The sequence below is a fragment of the Trachurus trachurus genome, assembly GCF_905171665.1.
Source record: "Trachurus trachurus genome assembly, chromosome: 19".
Lineage (NCBI taxonomy): Eukaryota > Metazoa > Chordata > Actinopteri > Carangiformes > Carangidae > Trachurus > Trachurus trachurus.
In genome coordinates this window covers 14736684-14764683 of record NC_139913.1, presented here as the reverse complement: position 1 = coordinate 14764683, position 28000 = coordinate 14736684, and the positions used below count along the sequence as shown (strand labels likewise).

General features: G+C 40.8%; 1 protein-coding gene across 1 annotated transcript; it reads left to right on the top strand.

Moving 5' to 3' along the window:
* Positions 1–27: 27 nt before the first annotated feature.
* On the top strand, positions 28–27362 carry ccdc57 (coiled-coil domain containing 57; the record flags this gene model as incomplete). The annotated part of the gene is made up of 18 exons (XM_083994882.1): positions 28–170; positions 4435–4557; positions 5335–5478; positions 6643–6751; positions 9865–9966; positions 10679–10836; positions 10923–10997; positions 13036–13236; positions 13334–13492; positions 13596–13758; positions 14540–14632; positions 19865–20135; positions 20621–20693; positions 20783–21126; positions 22165–22265; positions 23261–23383; positions 23655–23835; positions 26309–27362. The coding sequence occupies 18 exons, from the start codon at positions 28–30 to the stop codon at positions 26527–26529; spliced, it is 2784 nt and encodes a 927-aa protein (XP_083851008.1). The 3' UTR covers positions 26530–27362.
* Positions 27363–28000: the final 638 nt, after the last annotated feature.

Here is a 28000-nt window from a genome sequence, read left to right as displayed (position 1 = left end):
GGTTCATAGGTATATCCCAGTCTCATCATGCAGTCAGATGGGGACATTGGACTGAGCCTGGAGGCCCAGCTGGCTAGTAAAGAACGGGAGTGGAAGGAGCTCCAGGCTCTAAGGGTTCATCAGCTGGAGAGTTCCCTGAAAAAGACCCAGGAGGAGTGCTCCTCCCTCAGGTATACATCCACCTCATTTATGTCAACCCCTTGCTTTAAGATTAGCAACACGGTCCAGTCACCAACAGGAAAATACATGTAGCTTCTGAGGTCTGCAAACCCACACATTTATATTTTGGGCAGTTCTTGCCTTTAATTTGACAGGGGATGTGAAAGAGTGACAGAAAGGGTGGGGAGAAGGGCAGTGAGTTGGTCTTCAACCCATGGCTGCTGTGGGGAGGGCTGTGCCTGAGTGGTGAGCCATGGGGGGCCTCCACACTGATTTAATTTGAAGTCATAAAGTCCAGAATTGATAAATTTAGATGATGAGTCAGTTACATCAGATGAATACCAGTGTTGCATTAAACACTGCTGGAAATTAAACAGAATTTAAACAGTGCAACACTGTTGTTTCCTTGCTTCAGTATAAAGTTGTGTAAATCTAACTGAACCAGTTACAACACACACACAAAGCAGTTTGTTGTCACACTGCAAAATTATTATTTCCCCTGTCACTTTTTTGGGTGATTATTAATAAATACTTTACTAATGACATATAAATGATGATGAAGAATGTTTATCACAAGGTGGCAACTTCAAATCCTGCTTTGTGTCTGTGTTTCTATGTGGAAGTGGTTGGTGGTAGCTATTGAAGTCTCTTTTTGATGTTGTCCTGTTGTAGAAGCCGGTGGCTTTTCACTTTCACCATTGTTACGAACTGTACAGTCAGAATGTAAGTTTCCTCCAGATTCTGCTACTTTTTTGTGGGATTAATTCCCCCTCATCTGTGTTAAGATTGTTCCACACACTGCCAAACCAGAGTACAGTTTGTATACTGTGTATTTTCTAAAGTAGTGACTTGCCTTTGTGTGTGTGTGGTTATGTAATCAAGTCTCCAGTAAATTGAAATGCTATCTTTAGAACGTGACACCAGACATTTCTACTCATAAAGGGTCGATCCACGTTACAAAAGCTCATAACTTTAGTTTTATTTGTACAGGTTTTGAAATGTGTGTCAGAGATATCTGCCTTCAGCTCCAAACAATGTAGGTGTGGGGATTTCAGGAGTGACCAGCACCGTTTATCTGGGCAGACATGTTGCTATTGAAATGTCTAAATGGCATTTTTCAGTGCAGTCAGCCACACAAACTGAATTGCGTTCACCTCCATTGTATCAGGGTGGAGGCAGAAATCTCAGACACAGATATCTCACAGAAACTCTGAGGTAAATATGTGGAAATTCGATATAACATTAGAATCAGAATCAGCTTCATTGGTCAACTGGACTCCAGTCTGTAGATGTCAGTGTACTTACAACTAGTTTTAACAGCAATGGGCCTCATGCAAGAACCATAGTGTTTCCCACTCACCGTTGGGTGGACCTATGGGGGGGGCGGCACAACGATCCGCCAGTGAGTCACCCAAATCAATCACAGAAGACACATAAAACAGCCGAGTCCATCAAGTTTATTATTTTGTATTTATATTTTTACTTATTAGTTTATTTAACAGGGACACTGCACATCAATCAACGTTGCTGTAAAGGTGCCAAAGTTAATCAAAAAGGCTTTTTCTCACCTGTAGTCCCCAGACAGATGTTACAGAGTCACCCTAGTAAAAATAATATATTAAGATCATTAAACGCATAATAATAGGAAAGTAAAGTATATAGTAATATTAGTAAAAATACAACATCATTAAGTACTATGTAAAACCATGCAAACCATGAATGAACGGAACAATATTGCGTTGGTCGAGCCAAAAGCCGAAAAATCTATTTGTGGCGGGCCGCCACGAATAAATGAATGTGTGGGAAAGCGTAGCTCTGAGCAGCTCGCGGCTCGGCTCGGTCGTTCTAAAAATAACTTGCAACCGCAATTAAAGGTAACGAACCTACTCCTAAAACTATAGGGGTTATGGTAATTGGCCAATTTGCCAAAATGTTGAACTATCCCTTTAACCATTTCTTCAAATAGGCACTAAATAGACCGAATGTGTCCAGTTCTCTAATGTTGTCATGTATAATCTTGTACATGAGGCAAACATTCATTAAAGCAGATATCAGCTTCACGGCCGTTTCGGCTAATGCTGCGTTCAAGGCAGGCTTTTGAAACCGTAAGTTACAGCTTCAAGTCACAACTACGACTTGGTAGCGTTCCAGGTAACCCGTAGCTCGTGTTTTTACCATCCTGTTGTCTGTGAAAGTTCCCTATAACGGCCACTCGTAACTTCCGACCCGTGAACTCGTACCAGATCGAACTGGTATGACTTCACAGGAAGGAAAAACACAAAGTACGAGTTTCTTTGAACGCACCATGAGTTAGCAGCCCCCGCCCTTGTCAGGCATCAATTGGTCCTCGTGCTACGTCACCACATTCACGCGCATCCCTTGGCTGCACACACAGCCCTTCATGCCGTTCTCTCTCCTCATTGGATAACACTTGTATCCCACAAGGAAAATTTTCTCCTCGGGTTACAGCAGAGCAGAGTGACGGAGAGACTCGTGTTTAGGCTGAAATACTTCATGTAAGTGATTGCTGACGGAAAATAGGACTATTTAGGACTTATATTAACAAAAACATTCCACTGATATCTGCTTTAACATGAATATACAAAACAACCAGGAGGCCAAATCAAGGCTATGTAAGATACAAAATCAGAACACAACACTGTAACCACAGCCAGATCAGAGGCCTGTACTGTAAGGCAACCTGGACAACATGTTGTTATCTGGATTAACTGAACCTAACGTTCGTCTTGGATTACATGTACCTAGCTGGTTATCAACTGTCTCAATTAATCCTGGGTTTTCTCATCCAGCTACAAGCACACTCAAGTAATGAGGCCGAATTTTTGATCATCATAAGCAGCATTGTCAGAAGCATTAATAAAGCATTTACTTTGATATGAGAATGTATGACGCAGGTAACTGTGGTTATACAATCGATATCCAAATGTGATATTCAACAAGCTTAAATGTACAGAACACGATCACATTACTGCAAATACAAAAGAGAGAAACACTGGAAATGATTTGTAATTCTTAAAGTCAGGTTGAAGTCCATGTTGCTCTTTTTTCTTATGATGAACAAACTATTATGACCAGCTCAAACCAGCTCAAGTTATTGTCGGAGTGTTTCCTCTGCAGGGAGCAGAGAAAGAAGAGAGAAGGGAAGTAGTCCGCCTGTGATGCAGTTAGTGACTTCAACGTTTATTAATAATCATGGAAATATTGAAGTTTGTGAATTTCCAGCTCTGGTTACAAAGTCTCCTCATGTTGTTCTGAGCTGCAGTGATGATGACAAGAGAGTCACTGTCAGGAACCCTGTCGGATTAAAAATCTGGACACTTTTAAAACCAGAGTGGACACAATGGAAAGACTATTGAAAAACGATTTGATTATTCATCCCTTATTCATTTTCACACTCGTTTGTTGCGTTCCCATAGAATTGGTGATGTTTTTCCAGTGATCTGATTGGTCAGTAGTTTGACTGTAGACATAGATTGATTAGATCCCCTGAAGCTTAACTGAGGTAGCGTCATTTGCCCTGGTAACAAATGAACCACAGTCGTAGGACTGAAAATAGTTAAATCTGAAGTTACTTTGATAACCTGAAATCTTCATCATACAGACCTTATCCCCAGGGAGAGGGCTGGGTCTTAACCAGGAGCAGGGATCACCTGGGTACAGCTACAGAGAGGAAAATCACAAACACATAAATGAACAGATTTACTAGAAGCAGCAGTTAGGAGTCATCAAATGAATATTTAGAATACTGTAGGTATGAATGAAATTCACGAGTGATAAATATAGTATCAGTATTCATCTATCGGTATCCATCTATTTATGCTGATGGGCTATTGTTTTGTTGTTGTTTCTATTTATTTTACATTATTAGTATATTACAATAATTCTTAACAATCGCTGTGGTACTAGTCCTTGTTGGGGAACAATATTTAATGTTCTTTTGTAGTCTTGTAATCTATATTTCAGCAAAGCAACTCAGTAGTAGTCAGAGCTGATATAGTCTTTCTGTTCATCATCTGTTGCAGCCTGCAGTGCAACATCTCCTATTGTATACTATTATATTATCACATTATCACATTATCAACATTATCATTATGTTTTTAGTGTCTAACTTGATGTCAGCCTCATTCCTCTATATGCCACAGTGCAGAGTCCAATCAGACCAGGTCCTTTGCTCCTTTGGTCCATCGAGGTTGTGTATTTCTTCATGAGTACTGTGATAACCACTTCTCTGTTTTATAATGCTTCATTTGTCAGAGAACAAAACCAACAGCTGAAGGAAGATTTCCACTTCAACCTGGTCGTCCTGGAGGAACGAGACAGAGAGCTGGAGAGATATGATGTCATCACAGCCAGAGCTCTGACTGTGGAGCAGAGCAGGTACAGTTCACCAGAGGCCAGATGACTCTAACTTCCTTAAGACCATATGTAGTAGCATTTCCTTCCGTCTTAACTAAGTTAGCAATGTTTCTGTCTGTTCCCTAGCAACCGCTGCTACTTTTCTCATCTCATTTCACAGAGGTTATTTTGTTATCTGTTAGATTTTCATTTGAAATGTGAAAAAACTAAATGAAAATCACAATAGATCAGGGGCGTCGTATAGCTCACGAGGTAAAGCAGGCGCCCCATATGCGTACAGTAGGCTACAGTCCTTGCTACAGGGGCCCAGGTTTCGATTCCACTGGTGGCCCATGTCATTCCACCTCTCTCTCTCTCCATTCCTGTCTATCTCCAACTGTCCTGTCAAAAATAAAGGCAACAAGTCCCAAACAATACCTAAAAAATATATAAATAAATTCACGATTGATTATTTGTTATTGATTATGTTGATAACCTAATTCAACACTTTGGTGGTTTTAATTGATTGATTGAAGTAGAAAGTTCTGTCTCTGGGTGATTCCCCAACAAACAACATGTCTGTTCAATTGTTCAAATGTTCATTGTCTCTGCCAAACATTTTGGCAGAAACAATCATTTAACATCTTTGTTCCTTTCTTGATTTTTGGAGTGAAGCGCTGTGTCGATGAGATGCAGAGAAGGGTGACTTTGTACAACCACAGCTCACCTTGAGTGCATTACAATAAATCCAGACGGGCACAGGAAGACACGGTGTGTAAATCAAATCAGCTAACACTGAAATACTGGTGTCACTTACAGGCAGGAGGAGCTGAGCCAGCTCCGTACACAGGTTGCCAAGCTGGAGGAGCAGAGAGCCAGAGAGGCTGAGGAGAGGCAGGAGGAGCTGAGGAGGAGTCGGGACAGCGCGTCTCAGCACAGGCTGCAGCTGGACCAGCTCAGGAGGTGAGCCTAGAGAAGAGGAGTCACATTTGCACCTTTGTACTCTTAGCAACGAAGCTTCTGTGTGCAGGAAGCTCAGTGACAATGAATCTGTTTTTGTTTTCTCACTCCTCACCTCGATTTACGTAGGAAACACTGCATGCATTAAACCGACACCCAGCCAACCACAACCAGCTGTGTTAACCATCACTCTGCCCAGCTGCTGCATCACTCAGCACAGGCTGGCTCTGTCATCACTTAGGTCAAGTTGCTTTGTGGTACTAGATTTGCCATTTCATTTTATAGTCAGGCTCAGTTTGATTGTGAGATAGCTGAATTAATGATGTCTGTGAAGGGTGGAGTGGATGATGTTATCAGCTTTAGAGGCAAGAAAAAATCATGTCAACAGGCAAAGATTCAACGGAAATGTAAACCTGCACTAGTTTGTTTTTATCGGAGTTGCGAAACAGGATGAGGAAAACCACAAGAGTGCAAATGAAGGGTAACTTTGCAATATTTTCTAGAATCATGTTGTTATGTATGTTCTTTCACATTTCATTTTCTCACCACAAACTTCTGTGTGTTCTTCTCTGCCACCCTCTGGAATGTCTTTGGTATTTTCTCTGACCTCAAATTGATCATCGATTCCCATCTGATCAGGTGTGGTTTGGGTGAAAATCAACTTTCTAAGAAACAAAACATCTTGGTTTTGACAATTCTACAAACTTGGTCAAATATTTCATTCCCCAAAAGAAATGTAGATTTACATTAAAAGGACATCTCTTTTAGTCTGTGTACTATAACACGGTGTCATACTGAATAACACTTGGTCCACTTTGACATCCTTAGATGTTTCTGGTACTTTCTAAATTGAAGCTGAGACTGAAGACCCCAAGTCTCCGGAATGTCGAAATTGTTTAAGTAATATTAAAGTGATGCAGTCATCACCTGTCACTGTCTCAGTCTGCACTCATGTAGCTGTATTCAGTCACTGCTCAGCTTTTTGATTTCTTTTTTCTGTGTGTGTGTGTGTGTGTGTGTGTGTGTGTGTGTGTGTGTGTGTGTGTGTGTGTGTGTGTGTGTGTGTGTGTGTGTGTGTGTGTGTGTGTGTGTGTGTGTGTGTGTGTGTGTGTGTGTGTGTGTGTGTGTGTGTGTGTGTGTGTGTGTGTGTGTGTGTGTGTGTGGCAGCTCTATGGCTGGTGAAATTCAAAAACAAAAGGAGGAGTATGAGAGGATGAAATGGGATTTGCAGCGCAGAATACAAGAGATGGAGGGAGAGACGACCGTAGAGAGAGAGGTAAACACACACACAAACTTATGCCCATACACACGTGATCTGCAAACACACACACATGCAAATCTGGTGTAATATTGATCTACGGTTCACAGCTGTGAATAAAACTATTCAGGCCTCTGCTACTTCCCTATGGTCATAAATGAATGTAAAACACACAGGGCCACTGACACAGTGTGCGTATCTTTATCACTACGTGACGCTACACAGTGACATGTCTTGTGTTACACCTCCTCACAGCTGGCTGTGTACAGCGCAGGGCCATAAATAACTGGCAGAGCAGCCAGACATTCAGAGGAGAGCAGCAGCAGACCTTTAGGATGAACCCACACAAAAGACTCTGACTGCTGTGTGCATCTGTTGGGTTTGGTTACCATGGACATAACACATGACCAAGTGTGTGTGTGTGTGTGTGTGTGTGTGTGTGTGTGTGTGTGTGTATTCACTTATCTGTCAGGTAAGACGAGCAGGTCATAACATGGATCTAGTTTTGGCTTTGACATGTCTTCATCAAATAACATTATAAAAGAGCCATTATTATCCTGCTGCTGCATCCACACATACAGAGATGCCCAGCAACACTGGACAGGACAAATGGAATGGACTCACTGTCTTCTGTTCTGGCAGCAGCCAAAGGTCAAGGTCACTGTGACCTCACAAAACAAAATGGCCACAACTCATGACTTCATAGACTAAGTTTAATTCAGATGTTCATAAGGATAACCTGCATTGTCATTTTTTCAATTATCAACCTCATGATGACATCATATTCTTCTGCAGAAACTCTTCTATTATTCAAGACTATTAGGCCAGGTGGTTATTCTAGTCTAGTTTGATTTCATTCATTCTTTCTAATGAGTTAATTTGGTAACAATGCATTCATTAAGCATTAAATACGGAATTCATCATTTATAACACATGAATACTCATTAGTATGTAGTTAACCAGTTAAAAATGTTTTACTCATCATTGATAAGCACTAACTGTATTTATAAACTACATCCTAATGAGTATTAATGCTTTATACATGAAGAATTCAGTATTTATTAATGCTTAACTAATGCTTGATAGTCTGTACTTACTCTAAAACGTTACCGTTAATTTGAGTATAACTATAATATTTTATATAATACACGAACTTGAGTCCGATATCCGATACAAAAATGTAATATTAGATTATTGTTCAACTCTTTGTAATAAACTGAAAAAGGATTAAGCACAGGGATCTATACTAGGACCCCTCGTCTTATCACCTCCTTTGGTGGAATTATCCGCTCTCGTTGCTTCTCATATCACCACTATGCTGACGACACCCAGCTACATCTGTTATTCCCAGCAGGTGACCCCCGCCGTCAGCCTCTCTGATATACCTACATAGGTGAATGAATAACAACACCTTCAACAAAACCTCCCTGAGACTGAACTCACAGCCAGTCAGCCTCTCCCTCGTGATATCTGTATGAAAAACACTTCTTCAGTCCTTACCTCAACCAAGATGGCAGGAAACCTGGGTGTCATGTTTGATGACCAGTTCTCCTTCTCTGACCACGATTCGTCCAAAATCAGGAAAATCAGGCCCTCCCTGACTCAGTACACCACACAGCTCCTGGTTCAGGCCATGCTTCTCTCACACCTCCACTACTGCACTGTTCTCCTGGTGGACTCTTACAGATTACCCAGAATGCAGCAGCACGTCTGGGTTTCACTTAGCCTTAAAGGACACATGTCTCCACATTGACCTACACTGGCTGCTGGACGCTTGTATCAAATTCAGATACAGGTCTGGACGTGCACCTTCTACTTGAACCCAATCATACAGGCTAATACTCATTCTCAGCCTCTGTGCTCTGTCATCACCATCCCTACATACTTTTTAATAATTAATAAACTTTAATTTTCGCTGTGGACACAGACAAGACAGAAAGTGAAAGTCAGCACACTAATTCATCTGCACTGTTTGCGTTGACATCAGTCTGAAATGTGCAGACAGCTGGTTAGCAAGCGTTGGCAGAGACTGACTGAATGAAGTAGAATCCACCTACTGTTCAATTTCAACAAACACAAACAGATCTCAGATCAGTGTCTAGATGTGATCTCTATGTTCACTACCTGATAGCCAGAGTCAGTTTACCATCTTGGCTTATGTCAAGTTATACAGTAACGCAGATGAGATGAAACTGGCTATATGATTCATCTTTTAGTTATGACAGTCGTACAAACTGTGACAGTATTACCTGTCATTGCCCAATCCGTACTGGAAATGTTATCTGACCCTGATCACATCACATTTCTGTGCATGTGTTGAACAAATTAGAGTTTCTACCGGACCAGGCAGCGTCTATGCAGAGTCACAACAGTCCTGTAAACTGTTGTGACTCTGCATAGACTGCTGTCTGGTCCGGTAGAAACTCTAACTAGTCAGTTAGCTCATGTCGTCAGCTGTCTACATTATTTCTTAATTATACACATTGTAGGAAGTTGATTCCCACAAAATCAAAAATTTACATATCATTTATTTATTTTATTGGGTTTAAGGACAGTGTGCACTAGCAATAATCTTTTTTTTACAAGCACCAGATTTAGCACACAGCATCACGCAACATACAATATCCTTTTTTTTGTGTGCTTTTTTTTTTTTTTTTAGTTCTCCTATGAATTGTAGCAGCAGATGGTGGTGGACCAACCCTACCGTGTACACGTTTAAACGGAAAGCATTGCACCGTTTACATGTGTACATATTTTAGTACACGTTCACATCCCTAATGGATAGCATGCTAGCTGGCAAACAAAAACAAAAAGCTGTTGCTGTTTTGTTCTGTTGGAATGGTTCTCAAACACAACACCACATTTCTTATGAATTATTTTCCTTTTGACCGTAAAAGGATCTTTACTTTTTCATTGTAGCTTAACTTCAATTAACCGGAACTCCATCCAATCTCTGTCACTACTGTCGTTTGGAAATAACAGTCTTTATGTTAGCAGTGTTTGTGCTGTAAAATGATTTAAGATTGCAATCAAGCAGAGTTTTTATTGGCACCACACTGCCTGAAATCTGAACAGAACTGAAACGTGTAGTGTTTAAAATGTTTTCACATAACTAATCTAATTTCTGACAGGAGATGACAGCAACTTTTGAGAGTGAGCTGAGACGGAGGGAACATGAGTTCAAATTGAAAATGGACGAGATGTGTGCTGTGGTGCTGTCTCATGAACTCAAGGTGAGGAGAGTAAGAGACGATGTCTTACTGTAAATGTGTGTTTCAGTCATGGTCTGTGGCTTAATGTGGGCAAAAACAGACACAACCACTGTTGAGAACTTAAATTTAATGCAAAGTAAGTTAAAATGGATAGTTCAACATTTTGGCAGATTGGCCCATCACCATAATCCATAATCCCTATAGTTTTTAGTTTTAGGAGTAGGTTCGTTACCTTTAATTGTCGGTGCAAGCTATTTTTAGTGGTGGAGCAGAGCTGCGAGCTGCTCAGAGCTACACTACGGAGGCTCATGGAATTTCTTGGTTTCCCTCATCAAACTATTATCTCACAGCGTGGTGAATGTGCAGGTCACAATTTATCCACAAGAGTGTTTTGGAGTTGTTGGATTGTGTATTTGATGAGGGAAACCAAGAAATTCCATTAGCCTCTGTAGCGTAGCTTTGAGCAGCTTGCAGCTCTGCTCTGCCGTTGTAAAAATAGCTTGCACCGAGAATTAAAGGCAACAAACCTACTAAATTTATAGGGATTATGGCAATGGGCCAATTTGTCAGAATGTTGAATTATCCATTTAAACAATATAAAATAATTATGACAGCAAGTTTACCTGATTGATTTTCTTGTTGAAATCTAATCTTCTCATAGCAAAGCCTCCCACGTGTGATGATGTCATCAGCATTTGTTGCAGTATGCATATGTGTGTGTGTCCGTGTGAAGGTGAAGCTGCTGTCTAAAGAGACTGAAGTCCACTGCCAGGCTCAGCTGCAGGCCACCGAGGCTCTCCAAGCCCGTGAGGAGCTCTGTCAGCAGATACAGACTCAGCTGCAGCTCAGAGACCAGGAGATCAGAGACCTCGCTGCTGCCAAGGACCACAGGTACTGCACCCATCTGGAATGTCTGTGTGTATGATATGTATTTACGGTACATGTGTTTCAAACGCAATGTCTGTCCTCTGTCTCAGAATAAAGGAGCTTGAGGATGAAGTGAAACGGATGGAGACCAAACTGAAGAAAAAGGACGATGACAACATGAAGAAGTGAGTTAATAATAACACAAAGTAATTTTTTTTTAGTCAAATAGATGCAACCAAAAAAAAAAGGTCAAGAATATTTGGGGCCAACAACAGCCAGGGCTAAGACAAGATCCAATCCAATCCAATCCACTTCATGTATATAGCACATTTTCAAAACATAAAAGTTTACCAAGTTGCTGCACAGTGATTAAATACAAGACACAACGACGACGACAGCCTGAGAGCTTCAGCATCCTCCACAGTTCAGCTTTCTACCTGCAGGAGTCCCATTTTTGGAGAGCAGGATTGATTATTTTTGGGAGAAGGTCAGATTACAGCAGGTAATGGGAGGCTGTGTCATCCTCTGTCCGACATGGACATACTGTAGCTCACCCACCAGGCGCTGGATCAAACTGTCCCAACTATAAAAGTCCTTCACTACTACTATTACTGCTCTTACTACTAGGGTTACCACTACTACCACTACTCATAAAGTTGATGATGATGATAATAATAGCACTAAGAGAGGTAGAGATTTGACAGTGTGTCCGTCCCGGGCTGAGAGACGTTTGGCAGTGAGACAAATTAAGTGAATAAAATCTCCAGCCTTCATTAATATTTAAATCTTCCAGCACAGCAGGATCTAATGGCAAATGAGCTACTGTGCTGTTGCGTGAGTGTCCACACAAAGACAACAACTATATACAGTGAATTTATTTTTAGTTTATAGTTAACCTTTTTCCTACAAATCTCCTAACCCCGTTGCCTCGGGGTAGCTCACATAACATCTGTGCTGTTAGTAAGAGTTTTCAGTTGATGTTTGATTCTGGGCTGTTCTTCCATTATTGTGCTGTGGTGTACAATATAATTGGTAAGTGAATGGGATCTTTTTAATCAACCACCTGCAGTAGTTAGATAACAGGTTTTTATATATAAGTCCCCAATTCTTCACTAAAATAGCTTCACTCATGTTAATAACCACAAAGAATGTCCATAATCTACAGGCAGGAAGAAGTTCTGGCATACACTTCAGGAAACATGAGCAGGATCCAAGCAGGAACATAAACAGGACACTTGGAGGCACATGGAGGAAAAAAAAAAACATGATCCCAAAACAGCAGGAGGCAAAGTGTATAAAGTATAAAAGTTTGCTCTAGCTCCTTTTGTCTAACAGCAAATGAGATTTCACAAGCACAAAATTAGTGAGTTGCTGCTGAAAATCTGGCACCCACTGTAGGGTTGAACAGCGCTGTAAAATTTCAGCGTATTTACTGTACACATCCAGTGCATGTAACACATTCAGCATTTTAATTTGTTACAAATCAATACAACTGGAGCTTTCATAGTTTATTGATAAGGAATTGTTCCTAGGTCACAAATATGCGCTCCAAAATTACAACAGTATGGCAAAAAAAAAAACCACCAAAAACCCGGGGCTGGGGAGCTGGGCAGCAACCTTAGATGGAAAATGACTGTCTGTTGGGTGGAACAGCTAGATACACATCTGCTTTGGCAGCCATTCTTATTGTACATTGAGAGACTCCCTGCAAATTGAAAAATTGCTATGGCCCTGTGAATTTTTATTTATGTATTTATTTCATATAGTATATTATTATTTATTTATTTATTCATTTATTTTCGGGGCGTGTATAGGTGTATACTACAGAAGCGTATTGTATTCACTTGAAAAAAACCTTACTGCTTGTGGGTTTTGAAATCTTAAGTCATAAAAAATAATTACTCCAAAAACAGAAATAATTACTCAGAAAAACTGAGAAAAATATTACTCAGAAAAAAAGAAAAAGAAATTACTCTGAAAAGCAGAGCTTTTTTTTTTCAAGTGAATGCAATACACTTCTGTAGTATACCCATGTGCATGTATTACTCACTTTATTTATTATCACATATGATTATTATTCTTTTGTTTTTTATCCTCCCATTTGTATGTATGGATCTTGGCAACTGTGTATACATGCAAATTCAATATTTGCATGTATAAAAACCAAATCAGGTGTAAATGTCAAATGTCTCATGGTGTCTTACTGTGGCTGTTTCTGTAAAGATATGAGGATGCAGTCAAGGCTCTGAAGAAGTGTGACGTCCAGCGGGAGGCTGAGCGTCAGGCCCACACTCAGCAGCTGCAGAAGGCCGAGAGACACATCGTCAAACTGCAGGAGAAAGTCCAAGCTCTGACTGCACAGATGCGTCGCATGCAGGACGAGCAGCGGGAGGCTGTGGAACAGAAAGAAAAGACAATCCAGAGGTGAGACAGACACTGATGCAAAAAAAAAGACAGAAACGCAACCATCACCATATCCTGTAAGCGTTAACAGCCTATGTGTGTGTATGTGTTTTCAAAGGCTTCACACAGAGGTAGAAATGACCCGGGTTGGCTGGGACAAATATATGAGTGATGTGTCCAGTGAGATGGTGGTTAAAGACACAGAGAGGATCACCCTGCAGAACAGAGAAACTAAACTGAGGACTGAGCTGGAAAGAAGCAGGGAGGAGACAGAGAGGTGAGAGAAAGGAGTATGAGTAAATGATGTATTCTGATTATGTCCCTTTATAAATAAGAGTTGATCTAGTCTTTCAATTTCTGGAATGTGTGTGTGTTGTCAGGTACAAGCAGCAGCTGAGTGCAGGTCTGAAGAGGGAGCAGGACTTGGAACAGACGCGTGTCCAGGTGGAGCTGGAGTGGCAGAGACGCTGTGAGGACATGAAGGCTGAACACTACCTTGCCAGTGAGCAGCTAATACAAGACCTGACCCAAGCTAGAGATCAGGTCAGCCCCACACCTCATGACCGTGAACATTTTGATATGATCATTTTATCAGTGACAGTTCTTCCCATGTGGACTTGAAGTGTATTCTGAAGTGTATTTACTCAGGGATCAAGTCTAAAACTCTATAACTCTGTAACTCTGGCTCCATGTCACAGTCGCAGCACATGTTCACCAAACTGCACTGCAGGGAGAACTGATCTTTCTCAAGTAGGAGAAACTAGAAACCGCAAAGAAATATGAACAGTGTCAATAGAGTCAATTATAGACCTTTACTTTACACAGTTTAAATGGCAAATGAAAGTTCCCTGTTAGAACAGGCCAAGCAAGAGTTTTGTGATGTAACAAGATAAAATGATGTGACAAGAAAACGTTCTGTTTCTGAATAAAACAAGAAAACTAAACATGTGTTGCTTCAGCCACATGACCAAAAAAAAAAACACATGTTTAACTGTGAGTGATGCATCTTCAGCTCATCACATCACTTTAGTTGGACACTCCCATCCATAGTGTATCTAAGACACTGTGCTCCCTGACACATACCTTGCTGAATTTCTACCTCTTCAGCAATGGTTTTTGCACATTTGTGATTCCAGATATACAATTATCACAAACTATGATTACAAGGCTCATTAAATCTCTCTGATGCTAAGCAAACAGCAGTCTCATTAGTGCATGCTACCCCACTGAGGGAATCGATCTTGATCCGTCCAGTTTGTCTGTGTCCTGCTCTGAAGGCCCAGACTGTTACTAACAGAGGTTTAATGTTGGTCCTTGTGTGCAGACGACTGCAGAGCTGAAGGAGAAAGAACAAGAGCTGCAGGACCTGACTGTCCTGTTACGTTCTGTAAAAATGGAGCGAGATCAGGCCGTACAGGTAAGAATACCTCCACCTGCCACTGTGCAGGCATCAGAAAGAGCTTCCAAAAGATGAGTCATGGTGGTTTTGGCATCTGAGTATTTTTGGTATTTGACATTTCTTTTTCAAAACAGAAATAAATAGATGAGAGAACGATGAACCGAATAATAGAATTCAAGGTCACATGGACCTCACGTTCTGGTGAAAGCAATACATCAGGAGCACCCAGAGGGAATGTAATTACTTCGAGTTCAAACATTCACTTGAACTCAAGGATGGACGGTTTTAGAGGTCAAGGTCAAGGTCACTGTGACCTCATGAAAGATGATTTTTGCTATAACAGACAAATTTGTACGTTAATTATCACACAATCTAAATCTGACTTAAACCACTGAAGTATGGTAACCAAAGGATTATAAACTTTTTTTTTTTTTTACTTTACTTTCTCTAAAACATGAAAACATGTTGCATCATATTCTGTTACTGCAGGAGGGTTTTTCATGGTTGTTGTTATTAATATAATTTTTTCTTAAAATCTGATGAACGTAGTTTGGAATATGTAAATGATGAAAGCTTTTGGTGGATTTTCCGACACAGCAGCTTCATGATCTAAGTGTCAGATATCGGAGTTGTCAAATGTCTTTTGGTGTGAGACGCACACACTCATAAACACCGTCTCAGCTCTCAGGCTGCCCAAACAAACCTCACACCAAATAAGAAGCTTCAAAGCCAGCCCTTAGTCCTACATGGAAGTATACAGTTACATCGGAAACACAGGGTTTCTCATCAGGACAGCTTGAACATGAAGCTGTTATTTTTTTTAAAGGTTCTGTAATCATCTCCTGATGGCCGCACTGTCATTTCAAATATTGTTGTGGGGGCCACTTTATATACACTATATTACCAAAAGTATTCGCTCACCCATTCAAATGATCAGAATCAGGTGTCCTAATCACTTGGCCTGGCCCCAGGTGTATAAATTCCCTTAGTTCCAGTGAAAGGAACTTTGAATGCTTCAGGTTACCAAAACATTTTGGACGATTCCATGCTCCCAACCTTGTGGGAACAGTTTGGAGCGGGCCCCTTCCTCTTCCAACATGACTGTGCACCAGTGCACAAAGCAAGGTCCATAAAGACGTGGATGACAGAGTCTGGTGTGGATGAACTTGACTGGCCTGCACAGAGTCCTGACCTGAACCCGATAGAACACCTTTGGGATGAATTAGAGCGGAGACTGAGAGCCAGGCCTTCTCGACCAACATCAGTGTGTGACCTCACCAATGCGCTTTTGGAAGAATGGTCAAAAATTCCTATAAACACTCTCCTCAACCTTGTGGACAGTCTTCCCAGAAGAGTTGAAGCTGTAATAGCTGCAAAAGGTGGACCGACATCATATTGAATTCTATGAGTTAGGAATGGGATGGCACTTCAGTTCATAGAATGAGTAAAGGCAGGTGAGCGAATACTTTTGGTAATATAGTGTATGTCACTTGTATTTCAGAGGACACAAAGAGCTGAGCACTAACACATCTCCCATTAAACGAGCCATACTACTGACTGACTGTAAAACTACACCTGTTGATGTCTCTTCATTCCTCTGCTCTGTAGGTTCACTTATGGAAGGTGCCCTGATCCGCTGTAGATTCTCTCTACTCAGCTTGGACATAATTCATCACCCTTCTTCCACACTCTCAGTGTTGTGGAGCACATCTCACAGCTCATTGAGAAGTAGGAGTTAATTATCCTCAAATTATATTTCTAGTCTAGTAGGAAGGGAGGGGGGGGATCCCATGCACCCAAAAGATATATTTTTGTAGCTTAGCTTTTTGTAATCCTTAAGGTGTCACACACATGTTTTTTCTGTGGCCATCCTGGATTTCCGACTGTGAAAAATGAAAAATTTGAATCTATATAGCTCCTGAACTATACATCCTACAGAGACAACCGACCCCATTTTCTTTTTGTCTTGGCCTGAGGAATTGGTCGATTTTTTTCAGAATTTTCCAAAATCATGTTAGGAAATTCATGGTGGCAACCAATATAGCCAAAATAAACATTCATGGGACAATACTTGAAGATTGTAAAAATATAAAAGTATATAAAATATATGTATATATATATATATATATATATAATATATATATATATATATATATATATATATATATATATATATATATATATATATATATATATATATATATATATATATATATATATATATATATATATATAAATGGGGTGCATTGGGGAGGAGTTCCTGTGATCAAATGTAGCCATTTTTTAAAACATTTTTTGTGTTTGAGTTTTTATATACAATACAGTACATGATTGAATCAATCTCCATCTCTCCCAATTCCTCATGCCAAGACAAAAAGAAAATTGGGTCGGTTGTGTCTGTAGGATGTATAGTTCAGGAGCTTTATAGATTTACATTTTTCATTTTTCATGTGTACAAGTTGTGACCTGCACATTCACCACACTATGAGATAATAACGGAACGTTACCAGACAGAGTTGTTTTCGAGGCAAATGTGGAGACTGCTTGCCGAAAAACTGCCACCGACGGGAACGCGCATCACTGGTTTTGCATGAATTTACCTCAAAAATATATTATTATCTCATAGCGTAAATGTGCAGGTCACAACTTGTCCACGAGAGCGTTTTGGAGTTGTTGGATTGTGTATTTGATGAGTTTGATGAGGGAAACCAAGAAATCCCATTAGCCTCCGTAGCGTAGCTCTGAGCAGCTCGCGGCTCTGCTCCACCGTTCTAAAAACAGCTTGCACCGACAATTAAAGGTAATGAACCTACTCCTAAAACTATAGGGATTATGGCAATGGGACAATTTGTCAATTTATCCCTTTAAGGATTACAAAAAGCTAAGTTCGAAAAATATATCTATCCCCCTCCTTCCTACTAGACTATTCCCACACTTTATAATATAAGCAGTATGGATCACCTCTCTAGGCAGTAACACTGTGCAGGTCTTTTCTCCTCTACATTAGGGTTAGCTAACCTCCTCCATGCCCGCCGCACACCCGTACATCACATGGGGGTATTGTATGTTCAGTCGAGCAGATCACACATACACACATTTAGAGCTGTCCCGTGTTTTGGCCTTTGGCCTTTTCCCCGAGCATCCTGAGAGGTATGGTGGCCTTTCAGTCTGGCTCTGTGGCTTCCCAACATACCAGCCTGTGTGCGCTCCACTGGCACCGGGAGCAAAAACACACGAGGCCCCCCCCGTACATGAAAACCTTCTCAAGTGACTCACAAGGCACTTGAGCTAAATACTTGGATAGAAGCTCTACATAGCAAGGTGTGATCTATTTGTTGACTTATTATCCAAAGACATTAGGCCGCTGCACGTTTCAGTTTTCTCTGAGGATGTTAGAACTTCATGGCTGCCATGGTTCATCTATAAAGTACTGATTATGATATTACAGTTAATAAATAGTTTAATGAGAACAAACCTCAGGTGGGTGTTTACAAATGTCATACACAGATGAGTTCACAGCAGGTATTTCTGCTGAGCCCAGTAAATCTACGTTATACTTTGTTATAATCATCCTGAGCAGGTGTCTTACATCATGTCAGAACGTTTAACACAGCAACATGTTCAGCTGTAGACTCACACCTACATCACAATGTCACACCATTTCGAAATGTCTCCATTGTTGAAGTTCCTATTGATCTAAACACAACTGTGGTACAGTGACAGTTCTGATGAACTGAACATCATCAGGTACCCAGAGTGGGTGTCCTATTCTGCGGACTCAGTGTGCTGTATTGAGGTGCATTCTGGGAATTATACTAACTCTAAAAGTGTCGGATGGTTCGGCATCAGTAATCCCCTGAACCCTGACACACCTTTTAATATAAAATGATTTGTGATAAAGAATGTTTTGTAACAAATAAAAACAGAGATGGTGGGAAATGTATTGTCAATGTCAGACATTAGAGAGATTAAGTATGTGGCTATTTCCTGGAAGCAGCACCACCAGTGAAAATGGATGTATTTGTATAGCAAAAATAGAAATTAAACACATGTTTTTTTTTTATCGTGGTTTATAATATTAAAATGAAAATATGAAATATTAAAAATCAGGAACAAATGTTCCAGGTCTTGATTCAGCCAAGTTATTTGAGTGTATATGCTTTATCAGTATGAGTGAGTATATAGTATAGCAATGCTGACTGGCAGGAGAGTTCTCTGTAGTGTTACTGTGCTGGTTTGGACATTCAGGGGGGTTCTGATGATGATGTATTTTCTCCCCTTCCTGCACCACCAGTGCAGAGGAGAAGCTCAGGTCCCGGCAGGACCCTCTGGTCTCTGCAGGTTGAACTTGTCGGTCTTGAACAGAGAGACAAGAGAGACATCTGCAACAAGTTTAAATGTGACTGTCCTACACTGATATCTTGGCGGAGTCAAATGATCCCAGAAATAACAAGCATTCTCCTGATGTCACTGCCTTTGAGAGGCTGTGACGCTTTTTTCCTTTGGTCATGATGCTATCTGTAGAGCGCCAGTCTCTGGTGACTGCTGTTAAACTGCTCTGCACTCATTATATCCCCTCATCATGTCAGGCCATCTCTTTTGCTTTTTTAAAAGTGAGATCTTTGCCCATCTGCTTTTTCTTTTCTCTCTTTTTTTAAAAATCTGTCTCTATTTGTTCAGTTGACTGTATTTGTTGTATTTGAGCTGTTAGAATCTGTCTCTTACCACAATAACTTTCATGTAAAGGTTTCCTCTGTATATTAGTCAACTGTTTGTGGTAAAGTGACTTTACAATGCTCTTATGCACCCAACAAATAGATTTTACCACCTTGTCCTTTAGTAAAGAGATAGATAGAGGCATTTTGGTAAAATGGACTTGCACTTGGTATATATTCCCGGACCACTCAGCTCTTTCCACTGTATGTTGCATTCACCCTTTTCACAAAAAGGCTTGAAAGTTACTCATTCACACACCCAATGCACAGATTGGAAAGCTGATGTGGGTTCAGTGTATGTTATGCTTTACTGCAAGTCTTGCCCATGGACACTTCGACATGCAGAGAAGACCAGGAATCGAATCAGTGACCTTCCAATTAGTGAAAAACGCGATCTACCTCCCGAGCCACAGCCACCCTGTTTATCACCGAAAATACTGCACATATTCACTAAATATCCTCTAATAAATGCAGTTCTTGCAGTAAAGCATAAATGAACTGACACACAAACGTGTGAATATGTGTTTATTCACAGGGTCTCACACCAAAAGTGGACTCTCTGGCGTCAGAAGAGATCCGTCGTCTGCAGGAGCAGAACAACATCCTGCGGGCTGTGGTCACTCAGATGAGGAAGGACATGGAGGGTCTCATCCATCCCGTACCCCCTCCCCAGGCCCAGCCACAGACCTCCACTCCTCAGCACGGTCATCATCCAGAAGCCCCAGCTGCCACCTCCACCACCCCCCCTACAGCTGACCCTCAGATGGCCACCGAACCACCCCCCCAATCCAAAGACAGCCCAGCAGGTGTGGACAGTATTGTCTTACATAAACAGAGCTACTTTATCTGAAAGGTTCCATAAAAAACATCTTTATTAATGAATGTGGTGGCCATAAATGCAGTCTGTGGTGCTCACAGCTTTGCATGAATAGGGTGTTATTGATTACTACCAAATATCTATGTATATGTCTTTATATTAGAATTTGGTATATTGAAATACTCACTGTATATTGTTTTTCATTGTGTGAGTCTTTGTGCATGTAAAACCCTTTGCACATTACATGGACAAACAGTGAGATGTAACAACAGTACAGCAGACTGAATGTAGAGTAGCCGCTCACACAGAGAGGATGAGACAGCAAACTATCTGACAGAATTCTGCTGGTACCATCGGGTGAAAGTTGATGTTCTCACATTTTGGCTGTTTAACATAATACCACCTAGTAACTTATTGTGTGATGAAATCTTTATGTCTTATTCATTAGTTTTTGTCTTTTGTCTTTTTCCTCAGGTGGTGTTTTTGTAGAGAAACGTGCTGAAACCTCTGCTCTGCCGAAGCAGGAGGACAGAGTGGCACATGTAGAGTCTGCTCTCACCAGCATCATGCAACAGGTACCAAAGAAAATCCGACCTATCAGCTCCATCCAGGACTGTCTGACTGTCTATGAGACAGTTTTCTCTTCTTGTATGTCATCTCTCCAGTTAAAGATGGTGGTCAAACTCTAGGAAGATATTTTTCAACCTGCTGCAACAACAGAGTCTCTTCAAGTGTCATCTTGTCTTCCTCTCAGAATGCACTGGTGCAACAGCTCCTAGAGGACAATCGGCACTTAAAGAAGCAGCAGCTGGCCTCAGGTCAGTTTCAAAACGTCCAGGTTGAAAGAAGCCACCCCCATGTCCAGCACAGCAGGCTGAAGCAGGCAGCGTCCTGTATCGCCCGCCTGAGCAGAGACAAACAGCAGCTGATAGAGATGTGCAACCGCCTCCGTGCCCAGGTCACCACCGCTGGACTACAGGGTACAACACACATACACACACACAATCATGGAAAGCAGACAGTGATATCAACACCAACATGAGAAGGTAGCAACTGCAAGTTCCTAATCCATTATTCCATCCAGAGTGAAAGCCAGCAGTCCACCATGACGAACATACAGAGTATTTAAAGGTCCGGTGTGTAAAATGGGGATAAAACCGCAACATCTAGCGTTCACAAATATGGCGGCACAAGATGGCGACACTCTCGAAAGCACGACCCTTGCTATATGTATATATAAAGTAATAATTCTAAGGCTACGAAAACCAAACTAATTTTTATTTTATAGCGATTATACACTTATACAAATATATTCATGGGTAGTATATTCAGAATTTGCCAATAAACCTTGCCAATTATTACACACTAGACCTTTAAAACAGTAAAATATGCTAAATACATGACAGATTATCATGAACTGAAGAATAGAAGTAGGTTAAATATTGTTGTAGGAGTGTATCCCTGTGACATTTTTAACAAGATATACATTTTTACATTTTAACTGGATGAATTTAGTCGCTGGATATTATATTTCTTTGACAAGTCATCAGAGAAAAAGTGACTAATAGCTCTCAAACCCTCACAGACCTTACACAGAAACAAGGAATAATGTCCAATGACCAAAGTCCTTCATCTGGTTAATATAGTTGCAAATCACCAAAATCAAAATAATGTATAATCATTTTTATAAGGTATGACTATGGTATTTGAGCTTGCCTGTTCTAATTCGACTCCTAAAAAACCTCCTGAACCACTGACACTGAAAGAATCCAATCCAGGAGAAGCTGACAGCAATGGTGGTGATGACAACTCCCATAATCCCACACTACACAACTCAGCTGTCTTGTCTTTGTTTTAACTGAGAGATCCCTGTCGGAAAATTCATTACTGTGCATTTGATATGCATATCACGGATGATGGCAGACCTCAGTCAACTTGTTGATCAGTGAGGACAGGAGGAAGCATGATAAGCAGAATGACAAGCACCCAGAGAATTAATAACACCGTGTGTCTGACAGAAGCAGCGGAGCCAGAGAAGGACTCGCCCACAGAGAAACAAGGAGAGCAGCACGACCGACTGTCTGTTCTGGAGCAGCTGCAGTACCAGCTCACCACTCAGGTACCTGCTCTAACTCAGCTCAACCCCTGCTCCTTCCTCCATGTTCTTTTGTTAATGTCTTATCTTTTTCACACCATCCCACTTCAGATTAATCAAGTAATTAGTAACTCAAAGGTTCACTTTGGCACAACAGCACAAAAGCAGCTGTTAATTGTGCCTATTTATACCATTCACTTGTCACCCAAATCTGTTCACATCATCACTGTGATATTTGAGTCATCATTGATGAGCATCAGCCAGTCAGTGATTGATCCATTAAGCTAATAGAGAGACATTACAAAGGAAGATGCTTCACAGTTATACAGGGGAAAGGGTGGCTCATAAACAGTGACTTGAAATGAAATCCATAAATTTCACAGATTTTTGTATGGATTTGAAACATTTAGCAAAATATCTGAACAAATCATGTTTTACTACGAGGTTTCATGTCTCATCATGTATTAAAAAACACATACACCTGGTCTAAGTGTGTGTGAGCTGCACACATTCTTTTGTAAACACCAGGTTACAATGAGGAAACTGATATGTTGGCTAATTCCCCTGCTCCCAGTCTTCTTACTGTCTTCGAACTGTATGATAAACACAGGTGTGAGCTTCACATTAGTCTCTCTAGGTTCACATAAGAGGACATACATATACATATACATAGTCCAGTTGTGTTGAAAATCATTACTAATGTTTTTTTTTTTTATAATTGTTTTGTGCCAAATAAACAGGGATTTAGAGGAGAATGCTAATGACAAAAGACATATTTGGTCAGGGAAATCAAATAATGTTAAAGTAGTCTATGAGTGTGGCCAGTAGGGGGGGTAAGAAGAATCATCCATGTGCTGTGCTGTTTACAGTAAGTGAGGCAGGGGGAAAGAAACAGCAGGTGAGGAGAGTGACGATCACTACAGCCAGCCACTGAAACTGTGTCTGAAAGAACCTGGTGTTGTGTGTCTGTTCCACCAGCAGAGAGCACAGTTCCTCCACTAACGTCCCTGTGTCCACAGGAGCTGCAGTATGCTCTGCGCCAGAGGCTCTGCACTGTGTCTGAAGCCAGCGACCCAGCTCCTGCCACAAGGGGGACAGCCAACCCCTGGTCACAGGGTCACACAACCACAGACAGGCCTGAGGTAACTGTTGAACATGTTGAATGGTTTTCTGCTGGTACAAAATGGGAATTTACACATTCTCATTTGGCAAAAGGTTACAAAGGATGTCTGAAACCTCATTTATTTTCTCTAAATCTAAAGTCTGGTGCATCCGAGTTTATGCTGAGATTTGTACATATGTGTTTTTATTGTCCTGGGAAATAAACAAAAATAAGTGCAACAATACAAATGGTAACAACTGCACACACAACATCTTTATAAGAGTTCCCTCTGCTGTTCTCTTGGTCTTCAGAGCTCCAGGAACAAAGAGAACACTCCTCCACTCAGCCGGTCACAGAGCTCAGTGGATTTGGGTCTGCAGCCCCGTACAGCTGTGCCCAAGTCTCTGTTGTCGTCTGAGGAATCGCTGCGATCGCTAAAGGAGCTGTGGGAGAAACTAGACCTGGCACTCAGTCCATCTCTTCTCTCAGAAGGTAACCACACCAGGAAAGCCACCGGCTGGCAGAAAGCTGACACTGTTTATTTTCACATGCCTGAAATGTTTCTAGTATCTGCTCTCAGGTCAGAAAAACCTCGAGTTTACAACAGATAAATGACAGAGCTGCTTTGGTGCTTCATTCCCTGCTTCTCTCAGCCAAAGATTTGAATCCATTCCCTACCAGTTTGTGAACATTTGCTCCCAGTGAAGAAGTCAGTACAGTCATGAGTCAGTCGGCCTCGACCCTTTGGGTTGACAGAAGAGGAATGGGCGAGACAGCAGGGGGGAGAGAAAAGTGACACAAGTAACAGCTGTCTGTCCACAAGTGTGGTGGGTGGATATGTGGACATAGCATTTTTTTCACATGCATGTTCCACCTAGTGTTGTTTTAGTCTAGTCTTTGTGTCAAACTGTCATTTTAGTTCTTATTAGTTTTAGTCACGATCATACTCTTTTTTTTTTTTGTCTAGTCAAGTTTCAGTCGACTAAAAGTCTGAGCATTTTAGTTTTATTTTAGTCAGAATAATCCATGACTATTTGCGACGAAAACTGATGACATTTTAGTCGATGATTTTCATCTCTTTCTAGTAATATACGGTAATTCTATTTAACCGGGTCAATATACTATAATTATCGAGTATAGTAAAGACGAAACCAAATTTTTCTTTGCTCAAACCCATTTTACAATTCAAACATGGTTATCTTATTATTATATTATTGTTACCTTAAAGACTCAAGAATACATCCATTCCCGATATGGAAGATGCTCTGCTCAACATTTTTATTTTCAGTTCCCACACACTATATTTAGCAGATCTCTCACGAAAAGATACACATACACAATAGTCACACACGTTTGTCTCAGTTGTTTGACGATCCGCGGCTGCCCGGCCAACGGCAACTAAACATTATAACGTTATTTCGTCTCGTCTCGTTTTGTTCAACGAAAATTAAGAGACATTTTAGCAGAGTTTTATTTTGTAAACCACATTTAGTCTTGTTTTTATTCGTCAATTATCTTGCATTATATACTAAATTATAGTTATCGTCACATGACCACCATTTACGTTGCGTCTCGTCTCGTTTTCGTCACGTGATAAAGGTTCGTTGACAACGATATTCCGTCATAATTTGCGTTGACGAAAGCAACACTAGTTCCACCATGGGGCTGACAGCTTCTGGTTTTTACTGTCTCATACTGGATTCAGAGGATTATATCTTTGCACCCATCCCTAAACACACCAAGTCAGCACATGAGTTTGGACTGTAAACAGGGATGTAATAAGTGTGTCAACAATCAGGAATATCATCACACCAGCGGGCATAGTTCTCAGAGAAGGACAGATGGCAGGACTGTTGCCCAACGTGTACGGCTGCAGTCTCTCCACGGACCGGTTTCTCAACCAGAGCGGCTGCCAGATCAGGCTGAGGCACAGTGATCAGCATCATACCATCCAATAATTGTGAAACATGATAAATGTGGCACAAGACAAGGTTACAGTACACATCTGATTACTGCACACAGAGGGTCAAAAAGTGTATCGCAATTATAACAGCAGAGTGGAGCCAAGATTAGATAAAGTTCCTCTTACTTCATTGTGAGCGAACACGATGTTTAGAAATGTTAAACCTGAACCTCTGTCCGCGTCAAAGACCATCATTAGTTCATGTGTTATATTGTTTTATTCAAGTCTTTGCACCAGTTTATAAGGAAATGATTTGCTCTGATTAGAAAGCAGCCATATAGTTTTGGATTCAGGCCTGCATGAAACACCAGTGACCTCATTTGACTCTCTCTTTCTTTGAAATCTGATAACAGCTAAATTCAATTAGCCTGGATGCTTCCTGCCACAGCTTCACCTTTATTGTAATTTATAGGGCTCCATTATTACAACAAATCTAAATATTTCACATTCACATCCTTCCTCTGAGACACAGCTCCTTAAAGTTTCCCCCAAAAGTTTGCTCATGCTCAAATTCAGTTCAAATTCAAAATGTTTGAATCTGAGCTGCTGTCATCAATCATTATGCTATGCTATGCTCTATGGCCACACACATCAGGCTTGGGTTGTTGTCCAGAGATGTTGTTACAGTATCTTTTTATATATATATATATTTTTTTTAACAATTACTAGACATTTCATCCGATCCCATTTGAATTCCAGGCGACCCCATGTGGGGTCCTGACCCCAAGGTTGAAAATCACTGAATTAGGAGTTGTAGAAGTAAAAACTGTAGCAGTATATGTGCACCAAAGCCCTAAACATGTGTAAATGTAATGGTGAATCAAAGTGAAGGGAAAGTCTAAATCGTGTAAATGCCACTGCTGGTCACAGACCTAAGACCACTGACCCACATGGATACACACATTTAAATCAGAACTGGGTTGAAGAGACCAGCAGAAGAAAAAAGTTCCAGCTGTGCCAGCTGTTTAAGTTGCACCTCTCTTCTCTTGTCTGCACCCGAAGGTCCAGGTGAGCTGAGCAGGAGGGAGGAGGCTCAGTCCGGTGGTGCTGGAGTCCAGATGTCTGTGCATGGTGTCACTGCTCCCATGCATCATACCCAGCCTCAAACTGAAGCCCAGCAGAGGATGAACCCATACAAACCATCATCACACAGCACCAAGAGCAGCAGACCAGGAACCACAGGCAAGATGAGTAAGATCAGGAACTACAATGTTAAAGACTGAAACACACACACACACATATAGAACAATATGACAGTGTTCTGGTCATGTCTCACTCATCGTGTGACAATAGTTCAAATCTTCTATGGCTCTGGAGGAGCTTTGTCATGGCTGATGTCATCGGGTTATCTCAGCCACAAATTTATAACAGAAAGCTGCTGCATTACCGACCAAAGACATGGAGTCTGAAAGGAAAGGTTTAATGAAAACACAATTTTACTGAATGTCTAAATTGGACCTATAATAGGAGCTCAGGACATTTCCTCTTGTGCTTTGATTTGTCCAATTATTTTTTATTATCTGCCATCTGCTAGTGAATGGAGGGCACTCCTAACGCTGATATGTGTAGAATCTTTACATAATTACTTCCTCCTCTAAATGATTGTGATAACATGAGAACACGGACAATATGGTCAATCACCTAAAGAGAAATGGGGTATAAATCAAGAAACACCACATATAACAAAACACAGAGAGTAGAGCTCACATGTGTGAGTAGTGAAGGCTGCAATTAATAGAACTACAAGCTTTACTGTGTAAAATGCTTCTTCTGAATGTATATATTGTTTAAGACCATTCTGTGTTTTTTATTTCCTTGGAATAAACTTTTTTATTTTCAGAAAAAAATTTCAAGAATTACAGTTGAAACTGTCTCGTTTCATCGACTGAACTCACAAATCTGACACTGACTCATGAGGGTAAAGAGAGTTAAGTAAAGTTCTCAGTGGGGTCTAGACTAGATTTATGGCGCCCGGGCAGCTCATGGTCAAAGCAAAGACAATGAGAAGTATTGCATTGTCACATGTCATCTCCAATCTCTCTCTTCACTAATTCCCTGTCATCTTTTATGGAAGCACACAGACGACAAAAGCTCTGAGAGAGCACAATGTCTGCAAGTCCAGCTCTGAGAGCCTGCTGCTCTCATGGACTTTTCAGAGTATAATTAGGTTAGGATGAGGGAGGACAGGATAATGAGTGGAGCAGATGACCTAAGATTGCCAAGAGGAATTGTTTTACTACATCTGAGTGAGTATCAGGGATCCTCACAGTCATTTTCAGTCTGTACCATCTGAGCACAAACTCACCTGATCAGTATAACCAGAAATCTAATAGGCTTGATATAAACTTAATGTCCACTGCAATCTGATAGATCTCCATGTTGGATTAGAACATATAGAGTGTTTTGAACATGAAGAGTGTCTTTATATTTTTCAATTCCTTACGTTTGCTTGTCATGTACTTCTCTGCTACTGTAGAAATGTACTTGCTACAGTAGCAGAGAAGACAATAAATAAGTCTTATGTCTTGTGTCTTTAAATGAACAAATAGTAATAATAAACAAAAATAAGAATGAAAATGATCATATTCAGATAGACATGAGTCATAAACCAGGAGCAAATCAGTGTCAATACAGAAAATCAGAAAATCAAAATCAAGAACCAAGCTGCATCTGGCTCAACTAGAACCAAGATGG